Source organism: Crocuta crocuta, unplaced genomic scaffold (genome assembly GCF_008692635.1).
Source record: "Crocuta crocuta isolate KB4526 unplaced genomic scaffold, BGI_CrCroc_1.0 scaffold70, whole genome shotgun sequence".
Taxonomy (NCBI): Eukaryota; Metazoa; Chordata; class Mammalia; order Carnivora; family Hyaenidae; genus Crocuta; species Crocuta crocuta.
In genome coordinates, this window is record NW_027528417.1 from 9,535,495 (window position 1) to 9,548,738 (window position 13,244).

A 13,244-nucleotide genomic window follows, 5' to 3' on the forward strand; every position below is an offset into this window, starting at 1 on the left:
ATATGGCCATTTGTAGCAACGTGAATGGAACTCAAGGGTATTATGCTAAGTGAAATAAGTCAGGCAGAGAAAGACAGATGCCATATGTTTTCACTCATATGTGGAACAGGAGAAACTTAACAGAAGACCATAGGGAAGGGAAAGAGGAAAAAAACTGTTATGGAGAGGGAGGGAGGCAAACCATAAGAGACTCTTAGATACTGAGAACAAACTGAGGGTTGATAGGGCGTGGGGGAGAGGGGAAAATAGGTGATGGGCATGGAGGAGGGCACTTCTTGGGATGAGCACTGAATGGAAACCAACTTGACCATAAACTATATTAAAAAATTAAAATTCTAACAGTATAAAAACAAATAATGCCAATGAGAGAGAAATGTGGAGGTAACTAAACAGACCAATTTAAATCATAAGAAAACTAAGGTACCTGGATGGCTTAGTCGGTTGAGGGCCTGACTTCAGCTCAGGTCATGATCACATGGCTCATGAGTTCAAACCCCATGACGGGCTCTGTGCTTGGGCTCAGAATCTGGAGCCTGCTTTGGGTTCTGTGCCTCCCTCTCTTTCTGCCCCTCACCCATTCACACTCTGTCTCTCAAAAATAAATAAACATTAAAATTTTTTTTAAAAATGCTATAATGGCAGAAGCAACGTTTATATTTACTTTTATTTCATTTCCAGCAACTACAACTCTTTGGGAATTACCAGTATCTCATGCAAGACATAGCCATTACCTTGATGGTCTGTTTAACAAGTAAGTGCTTTAGCAAAGTAAACAGAATTATTTGTATTTATCCACGTCATTCTAAAAATGCTTATACAAATAAAAGCTTTCAAGAAAGATACACCTTTACTACTAAGACCACTGTACTGCTAAATTTTTGGAAAGAGGTGTTGACAGTAGTGGAGGCTTGAAGTCCTCAGATTTGGTACTAAAATATCCTGATAACAAATAAGGCTTAGCCTCATAAAATGGTCAATGTATCCTGAGTGCTTTGTAGGTTTGTGTCTTGTACATAGAAACATGTCCAAGAAATCTAGAAAGGGAAATGTTTAAATGTTTAAAATGTTTAAAACCCAAAGGTCACTTTCCATTATTCAGCTATCCTTCACATTGATATGAAACCAGATTTTCGCTAGGTCTTTGACATGTTGAGAACAAATGATATCATTTAATCCTAGAAATTCTCTCAAAAGCAAGGTGTGGCTCACAGCAGATACTGCCCATTTCCTTCCTTTGCTATAACACTGATGAGGTATTTCCTATCAAAGAACTCAGGGCTTCATAGTAATAAGGGAGAAAGGTGACTGCCTCAACAAAGAACAAAGAAAAAGAATGGCATAGTCATCTCTTTTTCCTTGTCCAACAACGGGACTGTTATGAAAACTAACAGATAAAACATCAGGCAATGCAGGATGATAATAACCCTGAGAATTTCATGTAGCAGTCTTAAACCATGAAACTGATACATCAACCCAATGACAAAATTTGCCAGTATCAGAGACATAAGTGACATTCCAATTTCAATTCTTAGGGTGGCAACGTATATTCATAGTCCACTAGCCTACTTTACTGTGCATTATTAACAGTCACATGACTGGGACATTTCGAGTCAATGATTACTTTTGCAATGTTGGATTCTTTTTTAATTTTTTAATGTTTATTTATTTCTGAGAGCGAGACAGAGAGAGACAGAGCATGACTGGAGGAGGAGCAGAGAGAGAGGGAGGCACAGAATCTGAAGCAGGCTCCAGGCTCTGAGCTAGCCATCAGCACAGAGCCCGACGTGGGGCTCGAACCCACGAACTGCGATATCATGACCTGAGCCGAAATCGGACGCTCAACTGACTGAGCCACCCAGGCACCCTGCAATGTTGGATATTTTTAAACAATTTGTATGATTTACTTGTGAACACAGTCGATGATGCTAAAAGAAGAAGAAGAAAAAAAAAACACCAGGAAGTTCTGGGAACTAAGTTAGTGGCAGTAGCGTGAGGGTGAAGGCCGTGGCTATTCTCCACCACTCCCTAGCTCTGCGAACTTTGACAAATGATTTATGAAATAACTTCCTGATATGAAATGTCTTCATAGGGTTGTGAGGATCAGATAAAATAACGCATGTGAAGTGTACAGCACAGTGTACTTACACAGTACATTATGTTTACATACACTACACTACATAGTGTGCATACACAGTATGTATTTACACGGTACACAGTACACCATATATATTTACACAGTACTTCCACAGTACACAGTACACTACGAATACGTGTGTGACTGTTAGCACTCATAGCAAGATAAGTGATACCACCCTGTACCTCATCTCTTTTTCTTCTTTTGAAATAACTGGCTAAATCAGAGAGCCCTTGAACAGAATTAGAATGCGTACAAGTACGCTGTTTGATTCGAAATCCAAAAACATGGGTAGTAGTGTTTGTGTTTTTATCCTCTGCCTTCAAACACCATTGTTTTCCCGTCCCTGCAAGCCCAATCAACCCACTGGCAGATCACTTCCAGGTCAACATCAAGTATTAAAATGATCTCATCTTTGGACAGTAAAAGTCTAGGTATTGTAAATTAACATTTCATGTTTGCATCCAGTTCAAACTTTTTCTGCTTCTAGATCAAACCTGACCTTGAAGCAAGCAGTGGGGGAGAAGGCCATACTCTTTACTTTCCTTGTGTTGCCTCCTTTCTACCCTTGCTTAGGGAACCTGGGAACAAAAGCAAGTGATTTTTTTTATATACGTAGGGGTATTGTGGTTCTGTCTTGTCAAGAACCCTCTAACATGACAGGCATCTAAACTTCAGGCAACTGGTATGGGATCACTGGTGAGTTTGGGGGTTTTTCAGAGTTTCCTGTGAATTGCACTGGACTAGACTACTTCCTGACATGGGGGATGCTCTCTCCCTCTGACTCCTCAGGATTCCTTTTAGCAACTGCCTTCTAGTGGTACATACCACAAAGCCTTTTTCTACCGCTTGGGTCCCTAGCCGCAGCAGACTGCCCCACTGGGCAGATTCCTTCTAAGACAGCTCTAGCCTGGCTAATTTCCATAGCTTCTATTTGACCTACAGGATAGATACGTAGCTTGGTCTCACTGCTGCCCCCTGTCATTCTCCTCTGATATTGCAACCGAAGCAAGCAAGCCAATCTTCCCCCTCAAAACACTTCAGGTCTCTCCTACGGTCATTCTTATGACCTCCCCTAATTTTGGACTGGAGTGATGCTGGGAAGAAAACCATAATTCTTGCAGCTTTTAACAATCCCCTTTAAAGCATGGCTTTCTCTTATATATTCTGCACACAGGTAATTGCTTGGGGCTGGGGGTAACCTACAGTTGAAGGACCAGCATGGATCCCTCTGAGTGGGTGCAATAAAGATAGGCAACTGTCTCTCTTTACATTCCATTGAGATTTACCATTCATCATCATCAAATATGAGACTCAGCAAAATTCCCCAAATAGAGGAAAAACCTCATTCAACACTCTCTTAAATGTGTTCATCTTCTACCATATGTTAGGCACATAGGTGCCTGGGGCATGAAAAGACTGATCACTGAAGTTTAGAGTTAGTGGTGGGGAGGGAGGCTCACACAAGTGTATGAAGGAAATGAAAGTCAAAAGTAGTGAGTGACAGAATACAACGGGTGCATTGGGAGTTCAGAGAAAGGAGAGGTTATTTCTGATAATCTGGGGTTAGGGAGGAGATGGCAATGGAGAAAAGGGATACTAAGGATGGCTTCATGGAAGAAATAACATTTGTATCAAAATAGAAAGGATGGACAGATTTCAAAAATCTTTTCCTAAAAGAAGGGCATTCCAAGTAGAATGAAGCAGCGTGAGCAAGAGAGAGCTGGGCATGAGGTTTTCAATTTGACCACACTGTAAGGTATGTGAAACGATAAGTTGGGTCAGATCATAGAACCTGACTTCCAGGCTGAGAACTGTGCACATTCATCTGCAGATGTGAGTAGTCATTGACAATTGGATGATTAATATAAAATCACTCTCACCAAAGCTCTTGTCTTTCCAGGTTCCCAGGTTAGGGCTTTTGACCTCAACCCCAAATTAGTTTGGGGCAAAGACAATAGTATCACATATTTAATTTATTTATGTACTTGCTTATCTATATATGCCCTGCCTTGTTCTCATAAGATTTTAAGGCAACCCAAAGGGAGCTAATGAGACAAGATATATTAAAGGGGAAATCAAGGAGAAGAGTAAAATGAAGCCAGGGAAGTCAATTAAGAAAACGTATGTCTTAAAGCCCAATTTGACACCAATAGGTATAGGAGCCATTTCGAAAGGAATTTGTTCTAGTTGCATCTCTATTCCCTTCAACAAAACCCACTCAAAGTAGATCAAGAAAATAGAGATAGTGGGATGTTTATGTATATAATTCTCAAAAAAAAAAAAAAAATCTGAGAATAGAAACTCAGAAGCACCCAGTCCAGAGAAGAGCTAGAACACCAAAGAGTGAAAAACAAAGGCCATTTTTTTTATTTCCAAGAGACCATCTGGTCTCTTTCTTCTCCTTTCCAGTCTTACTGTTTTCATCTGACTTAAACTCATTTGCCTTGCAAATGACCCTAGATGGTGTCTCTGTTATTGAATCTCCATAACCTTTCGGTTTGTCTTTACACAGCTGATTAGCTCAGCCTCTCGGTGTCTCATTTGCAAATATTTTGGAGAGAAAATTCATTGACCTAACTTGAGTAAGATGTCCACCTCTAAGACAGTTATTTCTGTGAATGAAGATGGGGTTGTGTCATTTGGCTCCATTTGGGCCAACCATTTCAGCATGTAGAAGGAGGTACTGTCTCGAGAAAAAGGCTGTAGGAAGGAAATCATCCATGATATAAATGCATCTCTTCCATAAATTCCATCATTGCTTCAAAGAATCCTAACTTGTTTTTGGTTTGTGGCCCCTTTGGAGAATATAATGGAAGGTAGAGATCCTTTCACCTTAAAAGCCTCATGAGGTGCATTCAAAATTTTGCATGTACCTTAGGTGGGTTCAGTAGCCTCTGGAAATTTGAGTTGCATGGTTTGAAATGTCCATAATATAAAGCGAGTCAACTATTTAGGAGAATCACACCTACACAAAACTCAAATAACTGCAGAACAACTAAAAGTATACTTTGAAAATAAACATTTGAAACTGCTTCGTCCTCTCACAGAGCTGGCCCTGTACTAGTGTCTGTAGGGGACAGGAAATGGTATGAAACTGGATTTGTTCCCTCAGCGAGCTCACGGTCTGCTGAGTACATGTGTAAATGACTAGATTCAATACAAGACATCCTCACTACATGGCAGTAAAATGAGGAATGTGTTGTGGACCCTCAGGGGAGGGAATGATTAATTCTGAATAAAATAGAACACTTCCACAAGCTTACATTCCTCTGCATGCAGTATGATTGCTATGTCATATCATTTTGGGGAAACCTGGGCAATTCAGAAAAGGTTTTTTATCCTTTTTAATTCATTAAATTCACACAACCATAATATACTGTAAAGCAGAGAACGGGGGGCCTTCACGGACTTAAGTTTGTATGACTAGCCTGTTGCTTACAAACTTTAGGTCTTTAAATAAGGGACCCTACTTCTCTGAAACTCACTTTCTTCACCTGTAAAATAGAGATGAAATATATGTTTTGCATTGCTTTTTAAAGAAATAATGTTTAGGGGAGCCTGGGTGGCTCAGTAGGCTGAGCGTCTGGCTCTGGATTTCAGTTCAGTTCATGATCTCGCAGTTTGTGGCTTTGAGCCCTGCCTTGGGCTCCTCACTGAAGTGGGGAACCTGCTTGGGATTCTCAGTCTCCCTCTCTCTCTCTCTCTCTCTCTAAATAAACATTAAAAAATTAAAAAAAAAGAAATAATGTGCATAAGACACTTAGCATAGTCTCTGGAGCATAGTAGGACTCTAAAATGCTAGTCATTATTTTTACAGTCCGGTATACAGATTCTCGATCAGAAAGTATTAGGGTTTCTAATATGGAAAAAATTAAAATATTCTTTATGTTAGGTCTCTGGCAATCAGCTATTGCCACAATACTACTGTATAACAAACCTCTCCCCTAAACCCGGTGGCTTACAATACCCACTCAGCACTCTGTAGATAGACTGTCAGTCAGCTGATCTAGGTCAGCTGAATCTGATCTGTTTCAGGACGTAGATCAGTTGGTCCTGGCCCAAGCTATGGGTTTTGTTCAGGTCTGCTCCACGTTTTAACAGACTTGAGCATGCTTTCATTGTGATCATGGAGAGTGAGCCTAGCCATGCAAGCAGGCCTCGAACCTCTGCTAACATCTCTCTGGCCAGAGAACAATCATGCAGTGAAGCCAAGATTAAAGGGTCTACCACAACGAGGCCAATAATCTATTAGAGTGTCCGTGTAAAAGAAAAGTCAGAAACACAGTGAGCATCTGAGAAAGACAGTACCGGAGAGGTAGAGCCAAATGCACAGAGACGCAATTACACCTCTCTCCATTATCCGTGGCTTCTTTACGCACCATCTTCTTCCTTGAGTATAGGAATGTGGGAAGAAGCCTCTCTGCCTTCTGCGGCCCCAGGGAACAACCTCCTTGCAGTGACCACAGTCCACGTGGTGCCCCTTCCTTGTGTGCCATGCAAGGACTTCTCACACCAACTACCCAGAGTGAGGGCGAGCTTCACAAGCTAAGGGCACAGCCTCCACAAAACTGCCCTTACTTCAGACCTCAGCCATAAGTTTGGGGGTGCCTGTGATACCCACACTTCTGACTGCTGGCTGCAATGTTGAGGGGGTTCTCCTTCTCCCCTCAGGTTCAGTGATTCATATCAACAACTCACAGAATTCAGGAAAGTGCTATACATATGATTATGGTTTTATTATAGCAAAGGGATACAAATCAGAAGCAGCCAAAGGGAGAGACATACAGAGTGAGGTCTGGTGGGAGGACCCTAACATGTCCATTGTCCTCTTCCTGGGGAGTCACTTTGCCTTACCCTCCTGGCATATCGATGGGTGACAATATGCAGAGGATTGACAAACCAAAAAGTTCACCTGAACTTTGGTGTCTAGAGTTTTTATTGAGGCTACATTATGTAGACATGGTTGGTGGAATCACTGGCCATGAAGTTAATCCCAATTTTTTTTTTGTTTTTGAAATTTCTTTTTTTTTTAAGTTTTATTTCTGAGAGAGAGAGAGCAAGCAGGGGAGGGACAGAGAGAGAGGGAGACAGAATCCCAAGCAGGCTCCACACTGTCAGCACAGAGCCTGATGTGGGGCTTGAACTCATGGACTGCGAGATCATGACCTGAGCAAAAGTCAAAAGTCAGATGCTTAACCGACTGAACCACCTAGGTGTCCCAAGTTGATCTCAACTTTTGGTGGCATGGCCAGCTATATCCTGAACTATCATTTTATCACCAGTTCTCTTTAGGTCCATCATCTATCATCTTATTTGCATAAACCATCAGGGCTACCATGAATAAAGACACTCCCATTAACTCAGGAAATCCGAACGACTTAGAGGATACATCCCAGGAACTGGAAATAAAAGCCAACCAAATTCTTTATTACACAATCCATCAGTGTCTTCCATTGGACTTCAAGTTCTTTGGGGCAGATGGGATGCCCTCCTCATCTCTCCATACCCCACAGCCTGTAGCCTAGCACCCTTCTGGGGAAATATTGATTAAATGGATAAAAGTAAAGCCTTAGGGGCACCTGGGTGGCTCAGTCAGGTAGGCATCCAACTTTTGGTTTTGGCTCAGGTCATGATCTCGTGGTTCATGAGTTTAAGCCCCACATCAGGCTTCACACTGACAGTGTGGAGGCTGCTTGGGATTCTCTTTCCTTCTCTTTCTCTGCCTCTCTCCTCCTCACTCTCTCTTTCTCTCCCTAAATAAATAAATAAACTTAAAAAAATATTTTTTTTTTAAAGTAAAGCCGTAGATATTCATAAAGCTTTATGGTAAAAGAGTTGGAAGAGACTTTGGAGACCATTTAAATATTCCAACATATTCATTTTATACACGAGAAAATGAAGTACCAGAGGGTTCACGCGATGACCTCAGAACCCACCGAGCAAACTGAAGACCTACTTTAGAGTTTTATCATTCCAGACTGGACACCTGCTCCTACCACCCTGTCCCTTCATGCATGAACATGAACTTAACCTTATACACTCTACTTTCTTCCCTACATCAAAAACACAAATGACTAGCTATGAAAAAGGAAAAGGTATCAGATATGAAGACAAGAACTAAACCAGGACTACAATAGAAACCTTTGAGTGTAATGTATCTAATTCCTGACCTTTCCATGCTTCTTCCCTGAGCTGCCCTAAGAAGTAAAGCACATTCCATTTTCAATAGCTTGTTAGAACATATGGCTTCTAAAAGGATACAATCTTTTGTTTTTGTTGTTGTTCTGTTTAATCTCTGCCTATTGCCTATCCTTTAAATTAAAAAAAAACAACAACTATAAACTCTAGGATCAAAACCATAATACATTTTAATACTCTCATCTGGAAGCAACACTGTTTTGAGTTATTTTTTCCTAACCAAGTCTAATGCACTCTAGCATTCTCCATTTACACACTTATCCAGCAGGGAACAGAACATATCTGGCATCGATCCTGGCGCACTGAAGTGCTCAGAGAATGTTGGATGAATGAATAATAAAATCAGTACTTAAAAAAGAATCTCCAGCATATGAGGATTAGTCTAGCCTGATGCCTCTTACTCTCCTTATCCTAACTCTCTGCCTTCCCACCACCACTGAGTGATCCCCCCACTGAGAGACCATAGTACTGCTAATCCATGTGGAAGGCCACCTTTCTATTTTGCATACCACTCCTGGTCCATCTGGTTGTGAAGAAAACTATGTGCTTCGTGCAATATGGTACATGTCTTATTTATAGACCTTTTAAACCTATTACTTTTCATTTCTGCGGGTGAAACAAAAGTAGGGAAGAGGCAAAGGCTGGTAGTGTTGGATATACACCAAAGCAATGTGCTTCACTAGATGTAAACCCCAAGTTCATGTTTGCCGAATCCGAATCCTAATGCAAGTCTCAAGATAATAGGCATCTCAGTCTTTTATTGTCAATAATGAAATCGTAATAGGGGAAAATGCATTTGTCTTTCAGTGAGTTCAACTCATGCCTACCCAACACTGGCTCCTTATCGACCAGCAGGGCAACTCCTCTCTCCCCCTTTGCTGCTCTCGGTCTTTTTGAACACCTGTTTCACCTGCATTGTGCAAATCTGTGCATTTCTCTGTGTGAAGCAGCAGCCGTGGTACTGTGAGGTCTACAGATACAGGTAATATTCAGGTTTTTTTAGTTTTCCTTTCTGAAGGTGACTCAATGAGTGCCCAATGTCATTGTACAACTTGGTTTGAACACACACCTTGAATTTTTAATTAACGAAAGTTGTGTTTCCACAGTGCAAAATACCAACGTCAGGACAGAACAGCAAAAACAGTTAATGGGTGGAGTCCTGGGGTGAGCCATGTGCAGTGGGTGGAAGAAGATCTTCCGATTGGTTGTTAATGTATAGACCCAACCGTCGGTTTACTAAATGAATGTATTTGTTCCCTGGTGGTTTGGATATCATATAGACCAGAGATCAGCAAACATTTCTTATACAGGGCTAGATAGTAAATATTCTAGGCTCTGTGGACTAGACAGTGTCTGTTGGAGTTACTCAGCGCTACTGTTTTTGTGAAAAGCAGCCATGGGCACTATGTAAAAAGTAGGTGTGACTATGTGCCAATAAAACTTTATTTACAAAAAGAGGTGTTGAGTTGGATTTGACCTATGGACCGTAGTCAGCTGACCCCTGGTTAACGAGAGAGATTTGCTTAAATTTGTTTGAGTTTTTCACATGAATGTTAAAATTAAAATATTTGTGGATGGTATCACTATTCTAACCGAATTGAACACTAGACTCAGGGCAAGTCTCTTTGACTCCCTGGGTTTTAACTTCTGTAAGTGTAAATTAAGGGTAAAATGTGGAGAACTATACCATAGGTATTCTACCTTTATTTTTTTCTGACAAGGCCTTCCTGACCCCCCAAAAGGAAAGGCAGAAAAAGAGCTGCTCTTTTTGAAGTAAGGCTTGGACAAACTCCCCTCCACACACTCCACTGTGGTCCCGAGGTACCGGAGACTCAGGAATCAGTGAAGGACTGAAAATTACTGAACGATGTCTAAGATTGCATTTAGATCCTAAGTTCAGCAATTCAAGTATTGTTATTCAGAGTATAGAATTCATTTTTGTCTCAAAACCAGATTTTTCTCCTAATCGGAAGGCATATATTCAGAGAAGTAAAATTCTGAATCCGGGAGACAGATGGGATAGCCAAATCAGTGATGGCTAGGTAATCCTGCTTTTATCACTAATGAGCTTTGCCATACTAGACCTTAACTTTCCTATGTGCAGTGTAAGTAGATTAGATATATTTTATTGTGTTAAACTATATAATTTAGACCTTCTGGTCTATCTGTCCCCTTTATGCAAAAACATTTTGTGACTACTGATTATTTGTTTCATTAATGTATTCGGTAAACATTAACTGAACATCCACCATATGCCAAGCACATTGTGGGACCCTAGGGAACCAAGGATAATAAGACTAAATCTATTTATTGGGAACTAATTTCATCTATAAACAGTGACAAGAGTAAAAAGTTTCAAGCTGAACAAGAAAGCTGATAAAAACTAATTTGTGTGTTTAAATGTTTTAAAAAAATAAACATGGCAAACAGATCGATCTGACTGGGAAAACTCGTCTTTGAAACAGATGTTTTTCTGAGCAGCTATTCTGTGGCATTTCTGCGCTAGGTGCTAAGGAATTGTAAATTTGAGTAAAATCAGAACAAAATAAAACCAAAAGAGAAACTCCATATTCAAGGAGCTCTCATCCCAGGAGTGGAAAATAAAAATACGTGAATGAATAATTGCAAAACAATGAGCTAAACGCAGCACTATCAGCAAGAACAGAGAGCAGTAGTCAAGCTTGTTAGTGAACTAAAGACAAAGACATTTCAGGTAGAGGGATGGAGAGGGAATAGAGGGTTTGACCCAGGCATGTGCAAACTGTAATATTTGAGGAACAGAAAATTTCCCTATCTGTTTGGAGTATAAGGAGCATAGAAGGGCTGCCAAAAGATAAGGGCAGGAAGCCAGGTTGAGACCAGAGTCTTCTGGGCTTGCCTGAGAAGTTGGAATTTAATTTATTAGCAAAAGAGAGCCATTGACACTCAGTAGCAGGAGAGGGTCATGCTCGGGTCCTCAGGAAGAGAGTTGGAGAGGGTAGGCAGATTCATACTCAGGACCTAAGGTCGTAGGCTTTCTCAGAAGAGAAAACAACACACACGTACACACTCACACATGAACACACATGCATGTGCACACCACAACCCCCCCCATGCACACATGCACACACATGAGCAGTCATGTTTAATTGGGTCTGAATGGAAGGAATTCCATACAAAATTATCACAAGACAGATCACTTATTCTCAATGGAATGATAGACAAAGACTAATTTTGACTTGTGCTAAATGTTATTTCTGCTTTGTCATTGCAAGAGGTGAACAAAATATGTCTTGGTAGTTATTGGCTGGGACAGTTTGAAAGCCGAGATCCCATGGGAGTGATAAACGCTTGTTGGTTTCCCACCACCTGGATAAAAATAGAATAAAACATCCCATAAGTGTCGGCGATTCTTTTGTAGTAAGTGCTTTCTGGACAACCAAAGTAATTTCTCGACGAATGTGACTTTGGAGAGAAACGAGACTGGAAATGCAACTCTGATTCCTGGTTCAATTTTAAGTTTTGAGAGTACCACGCTGTGGCCCCTGACCACCATCAACTGTATCACAGCAGCGTTTATCTTCTCTAAGGGAAAGCCGTTTCGAAAACCCATCTACACAAACTGTGAGTATGTAAAATTTAATTTTCCTTCTATTTTCCCACCTTCCCCAGAGTCGCAGTTCAGTGGTAAAATGATGGCTGAACTCTGGAATGGAGTCCTGGAATATTTACAGATGGTTGTAGAGCGCTTTTGTGACTTGATCTCATTCTTAGAAGCTCCCCCTCTACTTATCCACCATTTTGTTGTTGTGGTTGTTGTTTTGTTCTGCTTTCTATATTTTCTCAGCTTTACCTTGCAATTAAAAAAGAGGGGCGCCTGGGTGGCTCAGTCGGTCAAGCATCCGACTTCGGCTCAGGTCTTGATCTCACAGTTTGTGAGTTTGAGCCCCACGTCGGGCTCTGTGCTGACAGCTCAGAGCCTGAATCTTGTTTCAGCTTCTGTATCTCCCTCTTTCTCTGCCCCTCCCCTGCTTGCACTGTCTCTGTCTCTCTCCCAAAAGTAAATAAACATTAAAAAAACTAAAAAATATAATTCCATTTAAAATGTTTTTTTTTAATGGAGTATTGAAGGATAATTCTCATAAGTGGTAGAAACCTGGGCAGGAAACTCCCCGTGTAAAGATAAACACATGCATTATTAAGCAGTCACGAGAGTTTGTCCCACTTAAAATCAAGAATGATTTTAGGCACATACATATATGTCAAGGTCCTTTGTAAAAGACTTTTCTAATCAATTCAGATACAACTTGACCTCTTTGTAGCTTCACAATATGGGACACGTTACTTTATTTTGTGCATTTATGGGACACGTTACTTTATTTTGTGCATTCCTTGAATCACCAGTGAGGATGATCATATTTTCGTGGTTTTAGCCATCTCTTCTTCTCTGAATTGTCTATTTCCATTTTTTATCCATTCTTTTCCACCAGGGTTGCTGTTCTATTCCTTATTTATTTGTATGAGTTGTTTATTCCTTTGTGATGTTTCTTCCCATTGCCTTTATGCACAGAGAGGTTATTGCCGTTGCAAAATCAAGTAGATTAACACTTATCTTGTTTTTTAAATTTCTTTTAATGCTTTTTAAATCTAATGTTAATTTCAGCATACAGTGTGAAATAGAGATCAAACTACTTTATCTGACTAGTCACTTGTTTTCCCAGCAGATTTTATTACTTAATATTCCTTTTCGTCATTTGTTTCTCAACTGAATACAATGCCACCTTNGTATACTTATGGCTTTATTATATACATAATTTATATTATGTGAGTTTTTATATTATATTTATATATGTTATATACTTATATATTAATGTATATATAATTAATTAGTTCCTAGACTATCTTTTCTGTCTCATTAAAATGGCAGCCT

At 40.3% G+C, this 13,244-nt stretch overlaps 1 protein-coding gene across 1 annotated transcript in view; it reads left to right on the plus strand.

Moving 5' to 3' along the window:
• The window catches only part of ATP13A5 (ATPase 13A5), a 100,445-nt gene that overhangs the window by 76,549 nt on the left and 10,652 nt on the right, over positions 1-13,244 (plus strand). The window contains exons 25-27 of the mRNA XM_077754365.1: positions 679-751; positions 9,143-9,317; positions 11,736-11,938. Of these exons, the coding sequence (XP_077610491.1) occupies positions 679-751; positions 9,143-9,317; positions 11,736-11,938 (451 nt within the window). The remainder of the gene's footprint in view (positions 1-678; positions 752-9,142; positions 9,318-11,735; positions 11,939-13,244) is intronic.